Source organism: Paroedura picta, chromosome 3 (assembly GCF_049243985.1).
Source record: "Paroedura picta isolate Pp20150507F chromosome 3, Ppicta_v3.0, whole genome shotgun sequence".
Lineage (NCBI taxonomy): Eukaryota > Metazoa > Chordata > Lepidosauria > Squamata > Gekkonidae > Paroedura > Paroedura picta.
The window spans coordinates 153,739,169-153,765,310 of NC_135371.1; the positions used below are offsets into that span (position 1 = coordinate 153,739,169).

Sequence of the window (26,142 nt, forward strand, 5' to 3'; positions counted from 1 at the left end):
CGGACTGGCGGTTGGGAGCTGTCAATCTCAGGCGGGCGGGCTCCCTCGCGCTCTCCGAGGGAGCCGAACCCGAGTCGTTGGTTTGACGAAGAATCCTCTCCCATCGTGCCCTTCGGCAGCGCAAGCGTGGGGAGGGAAGAGGAGGAGCGGCGCCGCTTTCCCGCGAATTCAGTTCAAAGGAGGAAGGCGAGGGAGGGGGGGGGGCGCGAGGAAAGCTCCCAGCGGTGAAGCGCGCGGTCCAACCAAACTCTTGCAGAGCCTTCGCTCGCGTCACGCCTGGGCGGGCTCTCCGGCGGCCAATGAGGCGGCACGGCGCCATCGCGGGCGCCAATCGCCGCGCGGCGGAGGGGGCGGGAGCGGCGGCGCTGCCGTCGGGTTTGGCTGGGTAGAGAGGGCGCTTGAGGAGAACGGAGAGGGGAGACTTAGAGGAGTTGAAGTGCGGCGCGTCCACTTCCTCCTCGGCTCGCCTTGCCTCGGGCCCCCTCGCCTCCCCCGCTTCCCGCCGGTCTCCGCTCCCCTCCCGCCCCGGCCAAGAGGCCCTCATGGCCCCTCAGAAGCACGGCGGCGGCGGTGGCGGCGGCGCGGGGCCCAGCTCGGCGGCTCCCAGCGGAGGGGGAGGCGCCGTCGCCGCCACCCCCGCGGCCGCAGGAGGAGGCGGGGTGGGTGCTGCGGGGGGGTTCGGCGGCTCGACCTCAGCCGCCACCCCGGGCGGCAAATCCGGCGGCGCTGCTGCAGGCGGCGGCGGGGGCGGCGGCAGCGGCTATTCTGGCGGCGCCGGTGGCGGGGGCTCGTCGGCGTCCTCAGCGGCGGCCGCCTCGGCTGCGGCCCTCCCGCCGGTGAAGAAGCCGAAGATGGAGCAGATCCAGGCCGACCACGAGCTCTTCCTTCAGGCCTTCGAGAGTGAGCTTGGGGCGCGGGGGAGGGAGGGAGGGAGGGGGCGCGGGCGAACAAATCCCTTCCTCCCGCGGTTCGGCGGGATGGGCGGGGGGTGGGGTGGCGGAGCGGCATTGGGGATGCGGCGAAGGCACCTTTCATTGTGGGGATGCGGCGAAGGGACCTTTCCAGCCCCGTGTGGGCGATGCGAACCTTTCCGGGGAGTTGGCAATGGGGGGGGGGCGGCCCTGGAGGCAGGGCTGTTGTTTCTGTGTCAGAGTTGTCAGCCCGCGGGGATGGGGGCCTGGGGAGATCGGTGCCTTATTAATTGTTTCGTTAAAGAGGGGCTGCCGTGCACTCCCTCGCCGTCGTTTCTGCGAGGCACAGAGATTGCGCCTCTTGCTCCGGTTGCGCTTGGGGGGTTCCTTCCCACTCGAAGCCGCCGAGACCCTGTAAGATGATACTTTGTTGTTTTGAATCTCTCTCTCTTTTTGTACCTTTGAGAGTTCCTTTCGGAAGAGAGCTCAATATGTTTTCGGAAACCTGATCTTCATGGACTGTTCTGTCATTTTCATGTTGAGCCTTGGAAATCACATAACAATTAAAAGTCTAAATGAAAGGGGGCTTATGCTGCCTTACTGTGATTGCCTCCATAGGAGAAAGTTGTGAATTTCACATTTAAGATGCATTTAAGATGCATCTTGACCAAGTGTTGGGTTGGAGAGTTGGGAGGAAAATTAAGTGAGCCCAATAAATGCTGGTGGTAAGGTTGTTCAATATATTGTTGTTTTACATGTTTCATTTGCTTGGAGTGTGTTTAAACTTGAAAAGGTTCACAGTCCAGTTCCGACAGATTTTGTTTGATAATAAAAAAGTAACATAATTGTATTGTGGAAAGTCGGCAGTGTAGTTGCCTGTAGAACAGTCCAAAAATGTATTTGTTCCTTATGACAGAAAAATCTTGTATGCTGAAATTCTGTAGTAATGCATTTAATATGGCTTATGGGACTAGATTTGGAAGTTGATGGCTTTGGAGGGTAAGGGCATCATCGATTCAGCGTGTGATAAGCCTGTTTTGCTCAAGTATTTGAGAGGCTGTTTTATTGTACTTGGATTTAAGAGGCTTTTTAAGAAGGGCTGAGTTGTAACTAGGCAGTTTACTGTACAAGCGGTACATCTTGAGTAAGTTACTATTAATGCCCCCACTCATCCCAGTGTGTTGGTATTTAATATTCAAGTGCACAAACATTCCATCAAAAGAATCTGTACTCACAAATGTAATTTAAAAATGTATACAAGATTTGGTGCTGTTCCTCTTGGTTATTCAAATCAAAAGTCAGTGCCAGAAAACTAGGATCGAATTTTAACACAATGAGCTTCATCTCTAAATCATCATCTGTATAAAATGATACTATAAGCCTAATGTATTGGCCATACTGTTATATGTTAAAGGTATCTATCTTGATTTATCAAATATACCATGATGTACCCCATTTGTGAATAGCTGGTGATGTTACACAGTAAACATAATTCAAGGCAGCAGCAGTTTATAGGATATTGTAAAAAATGCTTCTCTTGATAGTTGAGGTGATTGAGTGAAGAAAATTGTATATTCAGAAGTAATGTACTTGTTGGAAAAGTAACATAAGTATCAAATTGGCTGCTTGTTTTTCTCTCACAGAACCTACACAGATATATAGATTCCTACGTACCCGCAATCTTATAGCTGTGAGTAATTTTTAATCTTTGCTTTTAGTTGTAGACAATCCTTAATGGCAATGTTTGATGGACTTTCCCTTTTCTATTGCAGCCAATATTCTTGCACAGGACTTTGACTTACATGTCCCATAGAAACTCCCGAACAAATATCAAAAGGTAACTTCACTCTTTAAAAAGGGCATGCTGAAGCCCCCTCCCCCCTTTATCCAAAGGAATCACAATAGTATGCAGCTACCAGTGTATGAGATGAAATGTCACAATTTCTATAACTGGATTCAGAATTTTTGTGATCTTCCATGTGATTGTTGTATTTATGCAATGGGGGGAATTGACATATGTCATGTGTCCTGACTTACTTGTATGGTGTGAACTGTGAAACTGGAAGTGGCAGTTATTTGGAAATGTGCTTTGTTGGTATTCAGCAATGAAAAGTGTTGACAACTGTATGTTGGCGAAGATGTTAAACACAACAACACAAACCAAATATCAGAAATACAAAATTCAATATAATAACCTCAGCTGTACTTCAAAACAGTTGCTGATTAACAAGGAATACTGAATATCATTTAATTCTTGTGCCTGAGCTGCAACATCCTAGGGACAGTGGATTTTTTGTACTAATGGCAGGAATTGTCTATAACAATGCAGAAAACAGTGTGAAAGATTGATGTTTATAACTCTAGCTGCCCATCATTTGATTTTGAGATGAAAAAATCTAAAGCTTTGAAACCTTGCAACATGTTATAGTGTTTATTTGGAATAAGATTAATCTTGTAACTTCAACTTGAGGGGCATTAGAAGTGCAAGACATTGTTTGAGTCAAGAAGAAATGTAGTATGCATTTTAGGCACTGGCTTTTATGAGGCCGATAAACCTTGACTGAAGAAACCTAGAGTCCATTGGCACCTTTAAGACCAACAAAATTTTATTTAAGGAAATTTGTTCTGCTGCTTCAGACCAACACAGCTACCCACTTAAAACTTGACTGAGTTCAGAGGTAATGAAGAGCAAGTATGGATTTAAAGAGTAAGCTTGAAGAAATTATCCCCTTCATGTGAGGAGTATTCCATATATTCTTTAAGTATGTAAAGGAGCTACTGTTCTGACCTTTAAATTTAACTCTTCTCTGTGACCACAGATGTAAAGCAAGAATATGAATTTAAGAAATATAACCAGAAATTTATTTAGTTATCCAGGCAAATTTAATTGGAGATTTTTGAGAATTAATTTAGAAATGTTAAATAATGTTAGAAAAGTTAAGTGTAACTAATGCTGTAGTGTTTTTGTGCAGGCAAATTGATTGTGCCTTAAGATTATGATTATGCAGCTCTGATTCTGTGGTTTCATCTTCAGTAACACCCAAAATCTGTAGTGGTCTATTGACCCCTATGGATATTGGATAGTGGTAGAGAATAGTTGTGGACTTGGAAGGCTACCTGCTTAAAATTTGTCCTGTGTTCCTTTGAAGTAATTTTTGCACACTTTTGTAATGTCTATGCCTTTGTTTTGTTAGTAAAAATCTTCATTGGCATATTGTGTGTCGCATGCATCTTTCGCTTTAGTGCAATGAATGAACATGGAACTAGATTTTTCTATATTTCAGCTATTGGTTAAATACCGTATTTGATTATGGTTTAAATTCTTAACTGTATTACTTAGCTATGTTTGCAAGTAGTCACTTGCTTAGGTAAGCCTTTGGCACAAAGATACCAGGTTGTGAAGCTCTGGGAACTGGAAAAATTGGTTCCTTGTTTTGTTCTGTTTTTCCAATCTGTGCTGTAAAAGACTAGGGTATCTATGTGGGACTAATTGCAGTATAAATTCTGTGAATGAATCTATGTCAAAATTATGTCAAAGTACTTTTAAGCTGAGTTGTAGAAATATATTTAAGTCAGTAAATATAGCTAGGTAAGAATTTGAACATGGTTTGTATAGGAACTGTTGCAGGCAGATTGTATTGCATGCAGTATGATGTAGGACTAAAAACATAATTGTTCTTTTGACTCTACAATGTTATTCTTTTAGGTGATTCTTAGGGATGTACCTTCTGTAAGGTCTAAAAAACAAAAATATTCTTAACACTATTTCGCTCCCTTATATATTTGGGAAACAGCCTCCTGGGAGGAGACTATCCAGGGTCCTGTTTATCCAGGTCCACCCTGATCAGCCCTCCAGCTCCCACCCTCCCTCCTTGCCTGCTAGAAGCCTTGTGGCTGTGGCCTCCATTGTCGCCCATGAGTAGAGAGGCAGCAACAGGGCTTTGCAGCTCACAGGTGCGCTCCTGCTGGGAGGGAGCCGGGTGGAGGGGAGTTTGCAGCCTCCCTGCAAGCCACAGAGCCCTGTCGCCGCCTGGGAGGGAGCTTCCCACTCCCTTTAGCCCGGGAAGTGCTCTCACCATGGCGAGAGCACTTGCCAGGCCAAAGGGAGCCACGGCCTCCCTCCTGCCTGCCGCCCCTTCCAAAGCCCATTTTTAGAATGGGCTTTGATACTAGTTTGAGTTATAATGCTCTTAGTTCATCATTATCATTTCTAATAAACGTCAAAAAACTATTGAGCATATCAGGATGTTGGATTATTTGTGACTTGGTTTAGAGTGCAATATATTGCAAAGAGATTTTGTTTGCAATTAGAATAAATTTACTGATCATAGTACCCAGCACCTCCTTTAATTTTACTGATTGCACTTCTACTTAATAGTGCTGAGAAGCTGTGTATTCTACATTCATAGAACTGCTGTCATCTGAACCTAATTTCTCTATTATGTAAACATCCCTGGAAAGCATTGTCTGGAATTCTCATGCAGACTTGTACATTCCAATCCATTTTCTTTTCTTTTATTGTAATCTTATAAGAAATATAATTATCTGTATTATATAGTGGGATTTTAAGATTAACAAATACAGAGTTTAAAATTACATGACTTTTTGATAACTTTGATCTAAAACAGATCCAAGTTTGTATGCAAAACTGAAAAAACGTTTCACTTGCATAGACCTCCAAGTGACTGCGATAGTTTTAGGACTGCAAAGTTATTCTTAGAAATCTTTATGAAAAATAATTGTGCTACATAATGAAAAATTAATTTATATGTTTATTACAGGAAAACATTCAAAGTAGATGAGATGTTGACGAAGGTAGAGAAAATGAAGGGAGAACATGATTTGCAAAGGTAATTTATTAACATTCATGTTCTAACTTTTCAGGTGCCATGTCCAGCAGATGGCAAATTTCAAATGTATGTATCTAGTAGTAGGGTCCAGTGACAGATTGGGGATCCTGTTGGGTTACCACTACCCATATTGTCTGGCTTCTGATGATCTAGTAGAGATGGTCTCAGACTAGATGCTGAAGACACCCGGGTTTGTTTATTTGTACTAGGGAACTTCAGCAACCATTCTGAACCTCTTTTATCTGGTGCAGTTTAGGATTTTGTGATCCCTGAAACTGCCAAGGGGCATCTTAGTACAGGTAATTTATACATGGCAATGCCACACATTGGACTTTTTATTATCAAGAATTAGTCACTGCCTGGCTATAAGGAATGCGTAACTATCATGGTAAAGTGGTCAAGAGCAGTGCATTGTAATCTGAAAAACTGAATTTGACTCCCCACTACTCCACTTCAGGCCTGCTGGGTTACCTTGAGCCAGTCATGGTTCTCTCAGAACACTCTTGGCCCCATCAACCTCACAAGGTACTTATTGTAGGGAGGGGAAGACAATGCAATTCTAAACTGCTTTGAGATTCAATGTAGAGAAAAGTGGGGTATAAGAAGGAATCCTCTTCTAACCTCTGCAGTGGCGGAGTTATTTAGGATGAACTAACCCTAGTGTCTGATGGATAAGGATTGCCCTGGTAGATTTCAGTGCATTTCACTATTGACATGCCTGGGGATCTTGCCAAAGTTACGCATTTTCTAAACATACAGCATTCAGCAACTTGGTTACAGAAGCAGCAGGCGTAATGGATAGAGTAGAATTGAAGGAAGGCTTACATCCAATATTGAGGTCTGCTGTTCTATAGTGGCAGAAAGTACTATTAAGAACTTGTCTGTTACTCAGTTACCTTGTGTTTTATTCATGCAATACTTAGTTTATGTGCTCTCTTACTTAGATATCATTTTAATTACAAATCTGAAATTTAAACCTGTCTTTTCCATTTGCAAGTACTTGAATGAATTTCAGCTTGGCTTACCACTTGCTTACTAGATACTTGATATTCATGATTTGTTTGTTTTTTAGATTTGTTTCCCACTGCTATTGGGGAACTGTCTTACACTGGGTTACAATCATGGAGCATAAAACCCACAATCATAAAATATAACATCTACACCCCAATTAAAACCCACAGTTACTAAGAACCCAATGGCAGCATAAAGTCTCCCCCCCCAAAAAAAAATAAACCCTCCCATACCCAGTGCCTCAAGGATGAACTTGGGTGCCTGTCCCTCTGATCTTCTGCACCCCAGACTCAACCAAAGACCTGGTGGAAGAGCTTTGTTTTACAGGCCCTGTGGAACTGTGAAAGCTGCTGCATGGCCCTCAGGTCTTCCAGGACCTCATTCCACCAGGTCGGGGCTAGGACCAAGAAGGCCCTGTTCCTGGTTGAGACCAAGCAAACCTCCCAATTGTATAGGTCCAGGCAGTAAGCAGCAGTGGTAAGGTGACTCTTTAAAGCCTTGTTTGACCAATGTAAGTATCACCCAGTGATGGTTCCTTTTATTCTTGGGCAAAGTGCTTGAGCATGTGATAGTAACTCAGTTTGTTTCTTTCAGGTAACCTTCTAGATCTGTTTCTACCTAGCATGTAGATTCTAGACCAGAGTTTCTCAACATTTTTACTATTGAGAAATCCCTGAAACATTTTTCAGGCTTTGAGAGACTCCGGATATTATGTCATCATGTCACGCCTCCCTGCTATGCCCATGGAAGTCATTTGTTTGCAGTGTGCATGAGATTGCTAATAAAACCCAGTCACTCTATGTGCAACAAGCCTCAGCCAGCAAGGATGTTTATGGCTCAGGCATCATCTCTTCCCACCCTCTTCAGGCCAATCACTAGCCATTTTGTGAGGGAGGGTGGGTTAGCATGACCATATATGGTCATTTAACAGGAGATTTTAAAAAATCAGTTTAAAATATTTTATTTTTTCCCTCCCAAGTTCATGAAATCCTGAGAGGTCCCCCATGAAACCCCCGGATTTCACAAAACCCTGGTTGAGAAACCTTGCTCTAGACCAGGGGTAGTCAAACTGTGGCCCTCCAGATGTTCACGGACTACAATTCCCATGAGCCCCTGCCAGCAAATGCTGGCAGGGGCTCATGGGAATTGTAGTCCATGGACATCTGGAGGGCCACAGTTTGACTATCCCTGCTCTAGACAGTAGTGTTGTTCTGTCTTATGTCACAAAGTTCCACCTTATCCCATATGTCCACATGAAATTTTTAGAGGAAGTGGTTGGGGACATGGAATGAGGTGTTATTAACATACTGAAGATGTCAGCTGTTCTCAGACAGAAACAGGGCTTAGGAGAAGTGATGAGGCCTGGCACTAAGATTCATTTTATGATTAGACAGCTGGTGGCCTTTCACCCTTTTGTATCTTACATCCCACCAAAGAACCTGGATCTCATTGTGATAGAAACAAAGTCTCAGTTTTTTGAGAAGTTAACATTCTGTTACATTTATCATTTATAGTAAGTTTTAAATAGTAAGAAAGGTTACTACCTCAATGCCAGCTGGACGCAGATGGGTCCTGGAGTGAAGGAGAATGATTCTTTTTGTAAATGTAATAAAAACTGACTGCCCCTCCCCCCAAATTTAGGATCCCCCCCCCCCAATGACTGGACTATCTTCTACTAGAAGGTGGGCAGAAATTGCACTTGTATGGATCTTTCGGGAATTAAATTCTTCTGTTCTATTTAGCTTCATACTGAAGATTCAAAATGGTTTACAAGGAAACACAAATATATCATTTAACCCGACAAAGTTAAAAATGCAGCAGAGATTCTCGACTGACCATGAATCCACTGGTCTGGTTCAAAGCTATAGGCTATGGGCCATGAGCCCCTTTTGGCTCTTGCTAAAAGATTTGTACTCTTGGTCATGTCCAAGCTTAAATACACATAACAGAGAATGAATCAAGCTCATTCCAGATCTACCTCATCTAGTATTCATATTCCCACGATTCATTCCCCTGCTAAAATGAATTAAGTCGGTTTCTATGCACTTTATATAATACTTTAACATTTTCTTCAAGGCTCTCTGTATATTAACTTCACTTTTACCTAGTTTTTATTTGCTCTTCCATAATTTTGTTTTGGGGCATAAATAGTGGGACATTTCAAAATATATCTCAAGGGTTTCATTAACAATGGGCTGGAACTCTAGGTGTTAAACATTTTGCAAAGTGGCTATCTCTGTAGCAGCCCCTCATGTACTTTGACAAGTGTTTGCTGGGCACAGAGAGGCTATTGGGAATGGGAGTTTTCTCAAAAATGTGTCAAGTGCAACACATTTATATTGTCTAAAATAAGCTTCCAATCTCATTTGCTTGTCCTATACTAATCTTTGTATACTTTGTAAGAGATAGAAATAAAAGGCAGCTAAACTTTAAAGCACAACAGCCTGCAATAATAAGAATGGTCTTTTTTGGTGCCATTTTAGCTGGGGTTCTTTTTAACAGTGATAAGGTACTGCAACAAAAAGGCCATCTCTTGTTCTTGGGAAGGGCTAGTGCTAACACACAACCCAAATGCGGTGAAAAGTGCTGAGTGTCATATGAATCTGCCTATAACAAATCATAATATTGCTGCATCTAGCTGACTGTGATATACTTAGAATAGCAGCTGTCCAGGCTCTCAAGCATAGCTGTCTTTCCAAAGATCTCTACCCAGTATCCTTTAACCAAGTATATCAATGAACGTCATCTCCAGTGTGATCTATGCATCTAGTTTGTAGGTATGGATCAGATATTTTTTTCTTAGCTTTAAACTTGTTGCTGGAAGGAAGCATGATTCCGTCCACAACATGCTGCTACTCTTCTTAACATTAATTGTATCATTAGCCAGCATCTCCCCTATATTGCTGTTCATTTTATTGCCCTATTTAGCCCATTTCTTTACTGTCAGTATCAGGTACTTGCTTTGATCTTACAAGAGAGGTCAGTACACTGAAACAACCCTCTATGCATACTTTCTTGTTGGATATTGAGTTAAACATGCAGACTGGCAGTCACCATTTAATTTGCAGATTGATGTGTACAGTCTCAGACACTTTGCACTGCAAATCGGAATGCATTGATTCATTAACTTGCAAACATCTTGAGGGAAATATAGATACCAGTATAGATATCAGTTTATGTCCATATATCAATGAGTAGCGTGTGACTTGTGTAGTATCTCATGATGCATCCAAATGATCCATGTTGTTCTGTGCAAACTTTTCTTCCTAAAAGTTAAAATCTGAATAGCTGCCTATAATACCCTTTTGTCAGTGTTTTTAAGATCTCATCCTTTTGGAAGAACAAATTGCTTCCTGTTTCTATACAAATGGCTATCAAGAAATGACAGCTACATTAAAATTATAATAGACAAACTGGTGTTTAAGCAGGTGCTTTCATCTATCCTAAGTAAACATTTAAGACTTCTTCCTGAAGGTTAAAGTATTGAGAAAAGTTAGGCACACAGTGAAGATAAATCCGTGATTTAGAAATACCCCCAAAAAACCTTAAATTGGTTTATAATCTTGTTTAAAACCTGAAAACAAAATGTATAGAATTCCTTAAAATAAATTTACAAGCATCTTAATAAGCAAACACATCGAGTAAATGCTGTTTTTCTGAGTAGGGAGAGAATCTTGGTGAGAGCTGGAAAATCTGCCATTCTGGGGCAGTTATTAAAATTGACATGACTGCTGTATTTCACATTTGGGCAATATGGCCCATTATGCACTGGTCTGGAATTCAAAAGAAGGCATCCTATATCTCAACAGTATTATACCCTGAGCCTACCTGTGCGATAGGGCTCCTTTTTATGCCTTCTAACAAACTTTAAATCTTTGTTTTCAAGTTGTAATAATGCTTGGCTACCTCTATCAAGCAAAGGGGCTGAGCATTCTTTACAGTGGCATCCTACCTCTCTTGTCAGCTAACAAAAGAGCCTTTTTCATCCGTTGAACCAAATATTAGCAGACAGATTTTTTAAAAATCCAGTTTGCCCTGTAACCATTGAGCTTTCCTTCTAGAAAGTCCTGGACCTGGTTCAGCAATAAATCTTAACCTGCCTGTTTTCCCCATGGAGGAAAGTGTCCTTGCAGGTGTACAGTTGAGAAAAACAGAGCTTCCAGTCCTAAGCATTGCTTTCCTGTGTGCTTGCTTAATCTTACTGCAAAGGTGGTCCTCCAGTGTTAAGAATTTATCTGGCGTTAGGCACTATTCAGCCCAGTGAAAGACTAGCTTTGCATGATGAGAAGAGCCCAGCACCAGAGAAGTATGCTCCATAGCAGAAGACTGCCTTCAGAATGGACAAAGAGGAACAGAAGTGGAAATACAGCTTAGGATCTAAGTCATTAATTTTGCAAATGCCCATTTTTGTCTCCCAGATTCTGAGGTGCAAGGTTGCATGAGCAGAAGTTTTGGATTGTCTCCCGGATAGTATAATGCTTGTATATAGTTGTAAATCACTTGCCTCTGTTCAGGAAATACATGAAGTACAGAGGGAAATTTTTATTTGCATCAGTAATTAAAATTGTTAGTGTTAAATTTCTTTAAATGTGTAATTTGTAATTTGCTGTTAGATCAAAGGGGCTAACCAAACAGATGTTAAAACGCCACTCTTGTGAATGGCTGAACTCCAGGAACAAATAGACATTTCAAGTGTAAAGGTCTTTCAGTGCATAAGAAAAGTTCACGTTTGGTGAGTCTCTTGGGAAAAGCAGCCCCATCCTTGTTGCATAGCCAATGTATAAACTTCTGTGCTCCCAGTTTATATCAGCCTTGGACCGTACCAGAACAAATAGAAGGTGATGATTGGTTGTAACATTGTCTTGGTTGCCTTTAACATGAGCACGTAAGTATTACTGCTTGATTTCTTACCATGGTGTTCTGTTAGCAGGAAAGATCAATGCTTCTCTATGTGTTTTGTTTGCAGAAGTGTGTAAAGTAAATAACTGAAGAGTTGTAAACAGAATGTTCTGTGTTCAAAACAGTAAATTTAAGTTTGTTTCCTTAATTTAGTTTGTCTGCACATCTGCAACTCACCTTTACTGGATTCTTCCATAAAAATGGTATGTATTTCACTGTTTAATCTTTTGTCAATGAATGGCGCTAAAAGAGGGGAACACTATCAGCTGTATGTTAAGATTTAAAACAAATAGAAAAGGCATACAGAGCCTAGCAATTCCTTCTATATCTAATGTGATATTCTTCTCCTGTCATTGAAGTGATGTAAAAATTCAGAATGAATCCCATAATTTCATAAATTAGTCATTACATTTGAGGTTATCAAGTAATTATATCATTAAATGTTTCCCTTGTTTATATTAATTGCATGGGTCTTAATGAGAAATTGTTCCTTGTGTTATAGAGTTGTTTGTGTTATATTAAAGTTAAGGCTGCTGAGGAAATGACACAGACTGGAAAATTGATAGTGATTTCATGGCTTAAAAAACTTTAATTCTTCGAGCTTATTCTTATTATGCTCAGTATAAGATTTCTAAACTTTTTGTGGCCTATATTATTCCCCTGGCCCTGGGGCTCATGGACTTCCATCTAGTCTTCTATTGGGTTGACTGTTTTGGGCTATTTGTATTATAAAATCTTTCCCTTATGGTTAAGACATAATAGCATATAGTCCCAAAGTTTTATAGTATTCTAAATCTTATGTGATGGAGTTGTCTAAATAAGTTTCTGTTTATACGTAATTGATTATCTGCTGTTATCTGCTGTTTCAATAAATGACTCTGGGGTTAACAATGAAGAACTAAAACGGATAGGGGGATCACTTGATAAATTTGCCTTATGTTAACTTTCTAAATATATACATATTTAAACATTAGTGTTGCTGCCTCAATAATCCTAATAGGAAATATACAGGCAGAGATCTTTAAGAACTAGGTTGTTCATCAGCTATGTATTATAAAATTAGACAGTAAGTTGACAGTTCAAAAGTGTCTGTAAAAAACGGTTTCCTGAGCTAAAGAAAAAAAGGCAGTGGGAGAAAGAAGGGAAAGGCAATTAAGTGCAGCTTATTAATTTTAGGTATTTGGACGTGCTATTCAAACAAAGGGTTTCTCCTCAACTCTGAGTGAAACTCTAGGGCAACTTGGCATGGGAAATTCACTGTCAGGGTAGTTCAGCAATGGAATCGGCTGCCTAAGGAGGTAGTGATCTCCCCTTTATAGGCAGTCCTTAATCAGTGGCTGGACAACCACTTATTGATGCTTTAGGGCAGGGGTAGTCAAACTGCAGCCCTCCAGATGTCTATGGACTACAGTTCCCATGAGCCGCTGCCAGCAAATGCTGGCAGGGGCTCATGGGAATTGTAGTCTATGGACATCTGGAGGGCTGCAGTTTGACTACCTCTTCTTTAGACTGATCCTGCATTGAGCAGGGGGTTGGACTAGATGGCCGGTATGGTTTCTTCCAACTCTATGATTCTATGAGCTCACATAGACCATGTCTGCATTAGGAGGCATACTTTGTTTTAGCCTCGCTTTGAATTTCCTTTGGATGCTGCAAATCAATTCTAGCCTTTCTGCTTTTGGGCTTTCCTCCCCTTATTTCTGAGGCTGAAATTTTACGACATGCTTTCCGCACTGAATCCAGTGGAGGCAGCCTCCCATCTTGCTTTGCTCCCTTCTCCTTTTCAAAAAAGTGTTTTGTAAATTGGTGCCTGCTTGCACCTTCGTTTTTCTTGTGCACCTTAACACCACCATTCTGCGCACTTGATCATTTCCCCCCTTTCCCCCCAAAGTGTCCTGAATGTAATCACCCTGGGTTATAACATATCACTCTTTCTAATTTTTGAAAAATTAGTCCTGCAGTCTTACACATCAGTGTTACAATGTTGTAATGTGATAACATCATAACACTGTCTGGGACTGCAAGACTGCTTTTTAAAAAATTAGAAATAGCATTGTAATGCAATTACCCCTTTTTTAAAAAAGACAGGTGTTTTAGGGAGGGGGAGGAATTATGGTTATGAAGAAAGGGATGTTCCCAGACAACTAAAAATGACAGGTGTGGGGGAAAACCCAGATGCACTCATTTCCACATTGGGCAGCCTTGAATTAGACTGTTAGACCCCTGCTTTAAAAAATGAAAACCAGTTTTCTTGGAATTCCTTTCTGTGGGGCAAGCAAAGGGGCAATTCAGGACTGCGCCTGAAGAAGCAATTTTTAGTGTGGAAATGGATGGAAAAGTCGACTCTTTAAAAATGCAAATCCAAATGATATCCCTAGTGCAGAACCAGTCATACAGGAGCAAGCAGGTGGCAGACTGCCAAAGTGCATCAAGATTTTGCTATTTATTGCTGAGTGCTTGTGTAGGGCCATTAGTCCTGGTAGATAACATAGCAGTGGGCATTGTTTTCCTGCTATACACAGAGTAGAGTGCTTATCTTTTCAGAATTTAATTTTCCCCCTTTTTAGATAAGCCATTGCAAAACTCGGAAAACGAACAAAATTCTGTAACTCTGGAAGTACTACTCGTAAAAGTTTGCCACAAGAAACGGAAGGTAAGCTTTAGGGATGCTTTTCTATAGTCTGTAATGTTTTCTTTTTAATTGCAGTTGCCAAACAGCTGTTTGTGAATCACCAGTAACTTGCTGGCTTTCTAAAGGTAGTTTACGAGGGATTTCTTCCTCATCAGCACTTGAGCACTGAAGGAAGGCTCATGGGGCAGAAAGTTAGCAGCACCAAATAACCAATTTAGCTAGAATGTACCCTGAGAGATCTTGAGTCCCAAGTGTGTCTGGCTTCATCAGCTGTTTGGCAGTGGGATGGGAGGGAGCATAGGACCTGTCACCCCAGGAAAATAGCTCTGGGCTCATACTCGCATTGGAAAGCAGCCCCCCCCCCAAAAAAAAAAGGTTAGCTTTGTTTATCTAATTTGTGCCTGGCAGAATTGTAAGCTATGGACAAAATGCTCTTAAAGCTTAATATAATATTTTGTTGATTTGCTTTATACATTTTTCTGCTCTGTTATTAAATTTCTGATCCAAGCTTTTAACCTCTTACTTAAAAGGATATTTCTGCTTTAAAGTAACCATATATAGCTGAGAACTAAATTAATTACAATTTGTCTGGACTTTTGCCTTGAACCCTCTGAAACTCTTAAATGGCATGAAATGTTATCAGCATGTATCTAACTTGCAAATACTACTTTACTTTTAAATCCATGCTGTTAGTTCACCATACTTCAGTAGACTTGTTGGATTACATTTTAAACATTTACCTGTTCAGGACAATTTGCTTTCTGGTAAGAAACTCTTGGTGGTTTAAGATTAATCCTATCAATCATATTCTATTGCTATCCAAACATAGATGATCTTATGTTTGGATATAATCAGATGAATATTCTTCTCTAACACTTTGGTTATAATAACATGTTCATAAATTGGGACTCTTAACTTCTAAAGGTGTTGTTTTAACACTTTTCCAGAATTACTGAAATGTTTTTAATTCTATTTTGTCTACAGGATGTTAGTTGTCCCATAAGACAGGTTCCTACTGGTAAAAAGCAGGTACCTTTGAATCCAGACCTCAACCAAATGAAACCAGGCAGCTTTCCATCACTTGCAGTTTCCAGCAATGAATTTGAACCCAGTAACAGCCATATGGTGAAGTCTTATTCATTACTATTCAGAGTAACACGTCCAGGAAGAAGAGAATTTAATGGAATGATTAATGGTGAAACTAATGAAAACATTGGTAAGCATGCATAAAATCTATTTGGAACTTCTTGTTCATTCATTTATTCATTTGTTTATTTATTCGTTTGTTTATTCATTCATTTGTTTGTTTATTCATTTGTTTATTTGTTTGTTTATTCATTTGTTTATTTATTTATTTATTTGAATTCTTGTACCGCCCATTCTTTATGGCTCTGGGCGGTTTCCATGGAACACTGCATAAATTTACATGGAACATTATAACAATCTATAACATAAATTTCACTAGAACATCACAACAATCTATCAAGTAACAATTCACAACACAACATGACTAACAACTGTGGAAAAAGATCAAGTGGTATCAGTTTTCTGAGAATATCTGCTTCTGCTGTAGTTGTTGAAAAGCTTCTGTTTTATATGCTTATTAGGGGCTAAGCCCACTTTAAAAGCAGGGTGGGAGATGGCAGGAGGCCCCCCACACCTTACTAGGGCTCGCCACAGGAGGCTGGGAGCCAGTAGTAGCACCCCCCCATGCCCAACTAGGTGTCACCATGGGAGGCTGGAAGCCATTGGCAGAAAACCCATTCCGCTTCAGAACTACTATGAATTTTCCCCCCTTCATATCTAGTCTATCCCATTCCACATGTAGTTTAAACCCATTACTGCAGGTCCTATGCTGCCAACAGGAACTGCTCCCTGCCCTCCTATGATACCCTTTCAAATATTTAACAGAGCAGCCATGTTCTTTCTCAACCTACTCCAGGCTGAACATCCCCAGTTCTTTCAACCTTTCCTCATAGTCCCCAGATCCAAGATCATTCTTGTCGCTCTCCTCTGCACCTTCTCAATTTTGTCCACATCATTTTGAAGGAAAGCCTCCAGAACTGCAAACAGTGATCCAGCTGTGGTCTAACCAATGTGAAAACCATATCCTGTTCCTCTGTATTTCTCAAGAACAGCAGGCATTTTCCATGCACATGTTGGGGCCACTGCTTACAAAGGAATGTTTACTATGGATATTTAGATTTATCACTTTTTTGTATTTAGGAGCTTAATGTGTTTTTTTTTCTAAAGCTGCATTTAATGTCTGTATTTAAAGTCAGGTTCTGAAAGGAAAGAAATTCCTAATTTATTTACACATCCGCTTTCTAAAATGCGTGTAAGTTACCACTGTCATTGGTCTTCCCTAGCTTCATGTTCCACCATCTTTTTGCCAGTGTGAGTACATTGCCCTTTAATTAGCTGGTCAGTGGAATACAAGGATATATTTGTCCAGGTATTCTGTCCTTATGTCATTAGCTTTCCTTGAAGGGCAGGATCATAAATAGGAAGGTGGACTATTAGGAAATAGTGCAAATAACATGTACTTCTGGAGAGCTGTGGGAATTCAGAAGACGAGCATTGTTCATAATTGGGCCATATGGTGCTGACTACTGAACAGTAAGTTGCTCACCTGTTTCCAGATCTGAGCAGTGTAGTGTCTCTGTTCTGTATAATCAAGAGATTAATTTCCTATCCACTCCTTTACATGATATTCTAAACCTTTAGCGATGTGTGTCTCCCACAACTTAAAAACTTGGGGAGAACACACCAATTGATGAGAATTTGAGAAAATGCCTTTCTTCCAATCATTTATTTCCCTGCTCCTGGGATTTTTAGACTATTGTACCTGGATCTTGAGCCTGGTGCGGAATAATTGGGATTGAGGGGTTGCAGACCTTGTGTCACGTGATCCTCAACCCCAATCTTTCCCCTCCCAAATGCTGATGGAAGCTTGGTCAGGTCTCTGCTTCTCCCTCTCTGTTCAGCTGTTTCTGGTATTTTGTACTCCCTGAGGGCAATAAGACAACTCAGAGATTATTTGGCTAATTTAGAAGATATATTTATCCATTGCATCTATACTACTAGGTGACCATCAAGTTGGTTAAAAGCTACAATTGTTCTTGTGGTGGTGAAGCCTCTTGTTACAAATGGACTGTTGCTTCAGCATTCATTCATTCATTCAGGGCACTAAACAGTTTATATGTTTGGCTGGGATTAAACACACACACACAAGATGGCTGAGCACTGAAGAGGGATCACTGGAAATAGTTCTTTACCAAACATGTTCTAGCCATATTTGCATAACCAAATTAAAATGGGATGGGAGAAGTTTAACTTCTACCCATGATCATGATGTCTCTAAAAATAGCAGTGCCATTAAATCAATTAAATTCAACATCTCTATGACTACTGAAGCATACCGGTAAACGTGTATATACCCCGTAACTTGAATTTTTGATGTGTTAAATGCAGATGTAAATGAGGAGCTTCCAGCTAGAAGAAAACGTAATTCATCCAATCGTGAAGATGGGGAAAAGACTTTTGTGGCACAAATGACTGTATTTGATAAAAACAGGTAACTGTTCTTTAAAGATTCTCCTGTGACATGTCAAGAATATTTTTGAGTTACATCTTCATTTCTGTCCTCTGTACTAATTCAGATTCACTTTCTCATGGGCCTGTACCCAGTGTGACTCCCAGACATGCATCTCTGCTGCTGGTAGGCTAGGCACAGCATCAGTAGCATGCCTAGTTATACTGGTCTAAATCAGGGGTCGTCAACCCCTGGGCTGCGGACTGGTACCGGGCCACAAAATCCTCGGTACAAGGCCATGGGGGGGGTGTGACTCCCTCCCCCCCCCCGTAGAGTGGCGCTCACTGCTCTGGGAGCAATCAGCCGGTTCATTGGCCGATCGCTCTGGCATAGCGCGCGCCGTGTTACGGCAGGGGAGAAGGAGGCGCAAACACTCAGGTGCGGCAGCTCCGCGCTTGTGCATTTGCTCCCGCACCGGTGCCCGAGCCTCCCTCTCCCCTCCCTCCCGCGGACTGTTCCCCAGCCTGGAAAATGTTGAGGGCCACTGGTCTAAATGACTGCAAATAAATATCTTTGCAGTAGCATGCCTAATGTGGCTGCCGCTGGGCCCAGCACGGCTCATGTTGTCTTACTTCACACTATACATTTTGAATGACTAAAATGTTACTTCATTCCAAAAGAGACTATTGCATTCAATTTATTCATTTGCTTATTGTTTAGAATACCACCAGCTTTCTGATTTTTGGTTTAAAAATGGCAGGGGAGCTTTTCCCCACTTTTTTCCACTGTTTCTCCACCATTCACATGTTATAATCTATACCCGGGACAGACATACAGTTTCTTGTTGGTTAATAATGTCTAGCTAAAGGCTGGTTGACCCAAGGGTTGGACTTCTTCTTCTTCTTATTATTATTATTCGATTTATTGCCCACCACTCCCTTGCGGCTCGCGGGTTACAACATTCTAAAACCCCATAAAATCCATTAAAATCCAGTTAAAACAACTACAGTACAGCAATTATTAGTTAGCAAGCTAACCCGGCAAGATTGGCTAATCCACTACCCTTTTCCCCTACTAGCAGATGGAGAGGGGGTATTGGTGGTACCCATCTCCAATCCCAAATCCCGAGTCCCGGGGGGGGGGGGGCATAGATGTTAGCCTTGGTCTTAACCGTAAACCTGGCGGAAGAGCTCTGTCTTGCAGGCCCTGCGGAACGATGAAAGATCCCGCAGGGCCCGCAGCTCTCCCGGGAGCTCATTCCACCAGGCAGGGGCCGGTACCGAAAAGGCCCTGGCCCTGGTCGAGGCCAGACGTGCTTCCCTCAGGCCGGGAACGACCAACAGATTTTCTCCCGCAGAGCGTAAGGCTCTGCGGGGGGCATAGGGCGATAGGTGGTCCCTCAGGTATGTGGGTCCCAACTCGCGTATAGCCTTAAAGGTTAGAACCAGAACCTTGAACCGGATCCGGGCAGCAATTGACAACCAGTGCAGCTGCCTCAGCACCGGCTGGATGTGGGCCCTCCACGGTGTACCAGTTAGGACCCTAGCAGCTGCATTTTGCACTAGCTGAAGTTTCCGGATCAAGAACGAGGGAAGGCCCGCGTAGAGCGAGTTACAGAAATCTATTCTGGAGGTGACCGTTGATGGATCACCGTGGCCAGGTGTTCGGGGGACAGGTAGGGCGCTAGTAGTCGGGCCTGGCGTAGCTGGAAAAATGCCTGGCCCGCTATTCTTTTGACCTGTGCCTCCAAGGTCAGGGAGGTATCAATGATCACACCCAAATTCCTGGCCTGGGACGCGATGGTAAGGTGCGTCCCTCCCAGGGTGGGTAAGCGCGCTTCCTGCTCCCGCCCCCTACGTCCCAGCCACAGGACCTCCGTCTTGGAGGGGTTGAGTTTCAGGCGACTCTGCTCGAGGACTTCTAGGACTCACTTTTAAAAAGTGAGACATGTTTCTTTAAAAAATAACTATTTGAAATTCAAAAAGGACTGTGTGCATGCAAAGCGCTTAAATAACACACAAAGAGACAGCTGCATCCTTCAGGTGTAAGGGATGTACAAGGGACTTGTGGAGAAAAAAAGAGCCTGATAAGACACCAGGTACATGTGACCTTGGTTACAAGCAAGATATATATGAAGAATAAAATACCTTATATAAAATCAAGGTATATATGTGACAGTCTTCTGTAAGTCAGGTGAGGAGATCTACACAGCCTCTTAAGGTTTTGGGAACTGGCCTCTTTCAAAATAAAATTTCCCCGTCAATCACAAGATACAGTTGGAATTTGGGGTTTGCTGTTGAGGTATGCTTTGTGGTAAACATAGAAATCACAGGCAAGAGATATATAAAATTGACAAAAGAACATTTATGTTCAGTTTGTCTTTAGAGATCAGTCCATAGAATCATAGAGTTGGAAGGGATCTCATGGGTCATCTAGTCCACCCCCCCTGCACTCTGCAGGACACTCACAACCCTATCGCTCATCCCATGTAATCTGCCACCCCTGTGATCTGTGTTCATCAGCACAGATCACAGGAAAAGCCTGTCTGAGGAACTTAAGCTAGTCGTGGCTTTGGGTTGTGGCTTGAATTTTGTTTCACACTTGTGGTTACAATCAGGCTTTCACTGATTGTCGAACAGGTTGGATTCTTCGATACCCAAACAGGATTTCACCCATAACAGTTTGCCCTTTCGCAGGGCTAAAGAGTACCAGGTCTGTTTATCACCAGAGACAGACCTCACCATTGGGTATATTTTCTGTTCTCTTGTTGAGGCAGACCAAAACTGACTGCTGCTGTGCTTCCTTTGCACATTCCATCCCCTCTCTAAACAAAGGGGATTGGATGCTAAAGCAGCAGTCTCATAGGCTCAGGTGCGAAATAGCTGGCTGGTGGTTTTACCTTTCTGGGCAGGGACAGCCTCCTGTCAGTCAAAGTGTGACAACTGAACATCAGTAAATGTGTATCCCTTTTTCCATATAACAGACGACTTCAACTTCTTGATGGAGAATATGAAGTTGCCATGCAAGAAATGGAAGAGTGTCCCGTTAGTAAGAAAAGAGCAACATGGGAGACTATACTTGATGGAAAGGTATGAGGCATTGTGTAGCTTTTTTAGAAAGTCATCTTTAAACCCACATAAAGAAAATTGGTCCTTGAATATGTTTCCAGTATTCAAAATACGTAGCAGCTCTTCTTCTAGCTTTCATTCTTTGCAGCAAAAGAGACTGGGCACTGGATTCGGTCTGTGGAAGATTCTGTTAGATGTGTATTTCCCTCGACACTTCTCCAATCAGTAGTCCAAATTCACCCTGGGATAGTTGATTCTTGGAGTGGCATGACTCATGTGGATTGATAGCCATAGGATTGAGAGGCTTAAGGTGACAAAATTACCCCTGCCTTCTTCCTCACACAGTTGAGAGGACAAGTGATGTCAGTCTCTTCACCCTCCTCGGTGTAGACCTCTGATCCTCATGTCCACTTGTGTATATTCTACAACCCCAGGCATTAACTGTCCCAGAGTTGGGAAAGGCTGATAAGGTGTCAGAAAGTTCCAAGCTCCTTGTGCCCTTGTATGTTTCTTGAAATGCCTTCTGTGAAAATCTCAAGAGGTATGTTTTTTATTTCAGAGGCTGCCTCCATTTGAAACATTTTCTCAGGGACCTACGCTCCAGTTTACTCTTCGATGGACAGGGGATGCAAGTGATAAACCCACAGCTCCTATTGCCAAGCCCCTTGCAACACGGAATTCCGAAAGTCTCCCTCAAGAAAACAAGCCCAGTTCCGTTAAACCTGCTCAGACGATAGGTAAGTGAACACTTCAAGTTGGTAAATGTCAATTATCCAAGCACTCACTTGCTTACCTTAGGTGGCTCTCTTGTTGCAGCTCTTTACCATTCTGAAGACTTGCAGACAAACTGCTAATGTGGAATCGGACAGATTGATACAGCGCATGCTGATTTTTATGGCATTTCTTCAGGGTTGGGGCCAGTTTATTTATACTACGCTGAAATGCATTAAGCTGATCAACAATCTATGGTTGATTGAGGAAAAGTGAGCTTGTTATGTCAGAATGTTCCTGCTTGTCTGGCAGAGATCCTACCATTCTGGAGCTGGCTCATCTTTACCTCTTCCAGTTTGTTTCTCAGCCCAATTCATGGTGCTGGAGATGACAAAGCACTTGGTGACTAGCTATAGCAGAGGAAGTGTTTCTGTGTGTACCTCCTTGCATTCTGAGAACAGTAAAAAAAGCCGTAATCTGCATTCTAACAGTAGAGAAATCCCTAAGAGCAGAAGATAGCATCTTTCAGCTGTGGCACTCTTCCGAGGTCTTTCTGTATAGAGCTTTATATATAGTGTGATGTGATGGCTGATGTCTTCTACAACTATTGTCAGCAGCTTAACATACTGTTACTTTATTTGTAACTCTTGTTTAAAATTTCTGCAGCAGAATGTTACTTTTAATTTATTGTTTTGTAGATCTGATGGTTTATTGTATTTTGCTGTTTATTTTCTGCTTGTATGTTGCTCTAAGCTGCTGGGAAAGTGATTCAAATTTTATAAATAGATATATATGGTGGAGTCTTTAGAGCAATAGAATGCAGAACAGGAGTTGAGGTGTGTTCAACTACTTTTATTAGTTTGAAGCTGTTAGTCTGTAGGCACACTTCAGTGTAACTTAGGTTTGTTTTGTTTTTGCATGTTGGTCAACTAATTTGATGAATTATCCATATTTATTGTGATATGTGAAAAATGTTTCAGTCAACTCTGATCATGAAAATTCAAGTGGCTTAACATTTAGCTGCAATTTAAAATATTGTATTAGGTTACCTAATACTATAGTATACAGGATGAGTTCCTTTTTCTAGCAATAAATTCCTAGAGTTGTCAGTGATTTTATTTTTACGTTGGTTGGAAAACACTCTACAGTTAGTACTGCAGCGTGGTCACATACAATAATAAGAGTTTTCATTTTAGTTCTCAGCAGTATATATGTGGCTGTCAGGAAACTGGACGTTTAAGATTTTTAAAAATAATACAGTGCTTTGGTGCATTTTTGGTCTGAAGAATTCTAAATTATTGAGCTGTTCTGTAAGCTTTACCCCCAGCTCTTAACTATAAGATATCCTGAAGGCTAGTGATGCACACTTGTCCATTTGGGAGTATAGGCATTTGTACTGTGGGGAAAACCACTATTCACAATATGTGTGTTCTCTCTGACTGATCACATCTTCACATACTCAGGATCCTGTATAAACAAAAAAAAAGAATAATTCTCATTAGTGGTACAGATTTTTGAAAGCTTTCAAGCATTGCGTTTTGGTTTTTAACTTTTTTCTTGACGCTTTCTCTTTTTCCCCTCAGCAATCCGTTAGCGCTTCCTGTAAAGGCTTCTCGTAACAGATTGGGAGTCGAGATTCAAACTGTAAAAGTATTAGTATTTTAAAATGTTTCACTGGTTTCAAGCAATGCTGGAAAACTTGCCTTAGAAGGAATTTGGTTCTGTTTTGAGGGCAGGTTTCATAGGAATGATTGTGTGTTATTTTTCCAGGATCTAGTATAAATGTAGAACTTCAGTTAATATGGCATCATCATTTAGAAGACAGTAATAGTGAGCAGCAGGCAGTACCAGAAACTCCTGAAACTTGGATAGAATTGGTGGCTTACTCTACTATCACACAGGGTAGTTTAACTACATTTCAGTGCATAGGATGTACTTTAGAAATACACATGGTCTCTTTGTATAACATGCTTGTTTATAGAATACACAAGGACAGAGTCTGTACTGTAAAAGTTGTTGCAGTTAGAAATGTCACTGAAAACAACGCTACCAACTTCTTAACCCTGCACTGGGTTGTCAAATTACTTCTGTACTGTTGCAAGCAAACCTCCCAGCCAAGCTTTAACTTTGGCTATGTAATGGTAAAAGGGTAGTGGTAGGGAGAAATAACTCCTTGTTAACCTTAAACTATAGGCTAACTTCGGTAGCTGCCTTAGGCTGATTGTGGGAGGGAATTTCATGTCTCACAACAAACATCAAGAAAGTTGAGATCAGGAGCAGTAATTTTGCCTAACAGTAAATGTCAAAAATTACAAGCTAACAATTGTTCCTAGAATGGATGGAGTTTTAGAAGGTAAACGTGTCTATTTAGCTTGCCTGTCATTCCACCACTCTTAAATCATTGGCATAGCTTGAATTACGCTTTAATGGCAAATGGTTCAATAGAAATTGGTGTAGTCTTGCTTGCAGAGAATTGTTGTGTTTGAGTGTGTTTTGTCTCCCTGAGAGCTGTAGAAACCTTTTTGTTGGCTGATTGGATTAGCCCATTATTGTCACAACCACTACCCCTTGATTTCCCAGCATTAGCTTCAAAACCAGAAGGGGAATGCAGAATTCTACACATAATGTAGAAATAGCCCTTTTCAAATACTGTCATTACACAGTTCTCCTGAATATTGTCATGAGATATCAGGTGTGAGCAGTAGTGGGCACTGCTGCTGAACAGGTTTTTAAGGGGAAAGTGGAGTACCATTGACCATGATTCATTTGAGAAGCCTTAAACCATTCCAGCAGAAAAGCACTTGACATTTTCTGGCTTCTCTAGTCCTGGGCAAATAATAGTAGCCAACAACTCATAAAGCACTAGTAAGCAACTGTGTCAGTCTACAGCGTCCTGCATGTCTGTAGCATATCTCTGTAATGAATGCAGAACTAATAGGGACAGGTCTTGCTTTTACATATCTGCGGAGCATCTTTCTAAAACTTGTAGTAGTTGTGCTTACCAGGGCAACTCTTGTGTGGAGATGTGTTGTGTTATACAGAGAGCAGTTCTGCCCAGTCCCACATGCCAGGTCTGAGAAGCAACTTTACAGGATTGATCTGTCTGATGGTGAAGTATTCACCAAGTTTGGGGAAAGTGATGGATTTGCACAAGCAAAATTAGGAAAAATAAGGGAGCAAGTCCTACATGTGTTCCTCAGTGGCCTCTAAGGAAAACCCCAGTGCTCACAAGCAAGCCGGCTTTGAGGACGTTACTGCTTTCTGCCTTGTATATTTTATCTGTGGGTTGCCTCTCATCTTTTTCATAAGCAGCCAGTTGCACTGGTATGGAGTAGTTGGGTGGAAGTCCCTTTCATTCGGCATAAGGCTGGAAGGGAATGAAATTAATATAAAACAGCATGCATCATTCATTATAACGCAATGCTTGAAATATCAGTTTGTTGCCTTCTTTGGGGTGTGGCCATTGCTTATTTTCCTGCTGGTTAGACCTTGATAATACCAGTATATTGCCATGCAGTTTGGAGAGAAGGAATTACAGCAAAGAAGTCTAATGAGGATATATATTTGTGCATAACCTTAAGTTAACTGTCTTATATACCTTCCAGGATCTAGTGTGTAGTTGATGGTATGTTGGGCTTGAAACAAGGAAACCTGAGTTCAGTCATAAAGCTTGCTGGATAATCCTGGGCAAGTTTTATAAGAACTGAATGAATGAGATAATGAGTTCCTTGAATGACTGGTAGGATTCAGACATGATAAAATGTTTGAGACCGTTGTGTTTTCCCAGTATTAACATAATTGATTGAATATTTATTTGGAAACCAGTCTAGTGAGTATGTCCAGTATAATAGACTGAAGCTCATTCTAAAAGCTTGATCCTCTGTGACAGGTTGCCTTAATTAGGGCACAGTCTTGTGTTCTGAATCACCATGTATAATGACAGATCCAATGAGACCACTCAATTGCGTTTTACTAGACTACTGTATTTATAACAGAATTATGGGAACTCTACCTACAAAACTTTGCAGAAGAACTGTACTCTGATTGTTTGGAGTAGCAGTTCAGTTACTTATTTATTGTTCACATTTATATTCTGTCCCTCCGAGCAAGTTATTGATATCTGTGTTCTCTTTCAGCTGTGAAGGAGTCCTTGCCATCAGATCTGCAAACAAGAAAAGAAAGAGATGTGTCAAATGAGCCCAGGCAGAAACTGAGAATATTTTATCAGGTATCAATCTAATGTCTGTGGTGGTTCTAGCTTATTTAATTCCAATTTTGTGAACATTTTTGACGTACTGTATGGAGAAACAGGAAGGCTTGGTTACTATTTGTTTCATTCTGTGTTTGACAGATTTCCAGCTATTCTACATATTAATATGATGTTGGGTAATGCTTGTAGAATCTTTAAAAATAAGTATTTTTGCACATTGGGAGGTTCACTTTGACTTTTTAAAATTGTACTACCTTGAGAGTCAGTGCTTGGGAGAGCACTGTAATACCCAGTGTGAGATTTTATAAGACTTCT

At 41.4% G+C, this 26,142-nt stretch overlaps 2 protein-coding genes across 2 annotated transcripts in view; one reads left to right on the forward strand and one right to left on the reverse strand.

Moving 5' to 3' along the window:
• The first annotated feature begins 226 nt into the window (after positions 1-226).
• Positions 227-26,142, forward strand: part of SUZ12 (SUZ12 polycomb repressive complex 2 subunit) — a 33,739-nt gene continuing 7,823 nt past the window's right edge. The window contains exons 1-11 of the mRNA XM_077328733.1: positions 227-900; positions 2,555-2,601; positions 2,684-2,748; positions 5,693-5,761; positions 11,825-11,874; positions 14,239-14,324; positions 15,288-15,519; positions 17,778-17,880; positions 20,822-20,927; positions 21,466-21,643; positions 25,754-25,845. Of these exons, the coding sequence (XP_077184848.1) occupies positions 543-900; positions 2,555-2,601; positions 2,684-2,748; positions 5,693-5,761; positions 11,825-11,874; positions 14,239-14,324; positions 15,288-15,519; positions 17,778-17,880; positions 20,822-20,927; positions 21,466-21,643; positions 25,754-25,845 (1,386 nt within the window). The 5' untranslated portion in view covers positions 227-542. The remainder of the gene's footprint in view (positions 901-2,554; positions 2,602-2,683; positions 2,749-5,692; positions 5,762-11,824; positions 11,875-14,238; positions 14,325-15,287; positions 15,520-17,777; positions 17,881-20,821; positions 20,928-21,465; positions 21,644-25,753; positions 25,846-26,142) is intronic.
• Positions 25,356-26,142, reverse strand: part of CRLF3 (cytokine receptor like factor 3) — a 42,270-nt gene continuing 41,483 nt past the window's right edge. Inside the window, exon 9 of the transcript XR_013229557.1 lies at positions 25,356-25,779. The gene's annotated coding sequence lies outside the window, so the exon portion shown is untranslated. The remainder of the gene's footprint in view (positions 25,780-26,142) is intronic.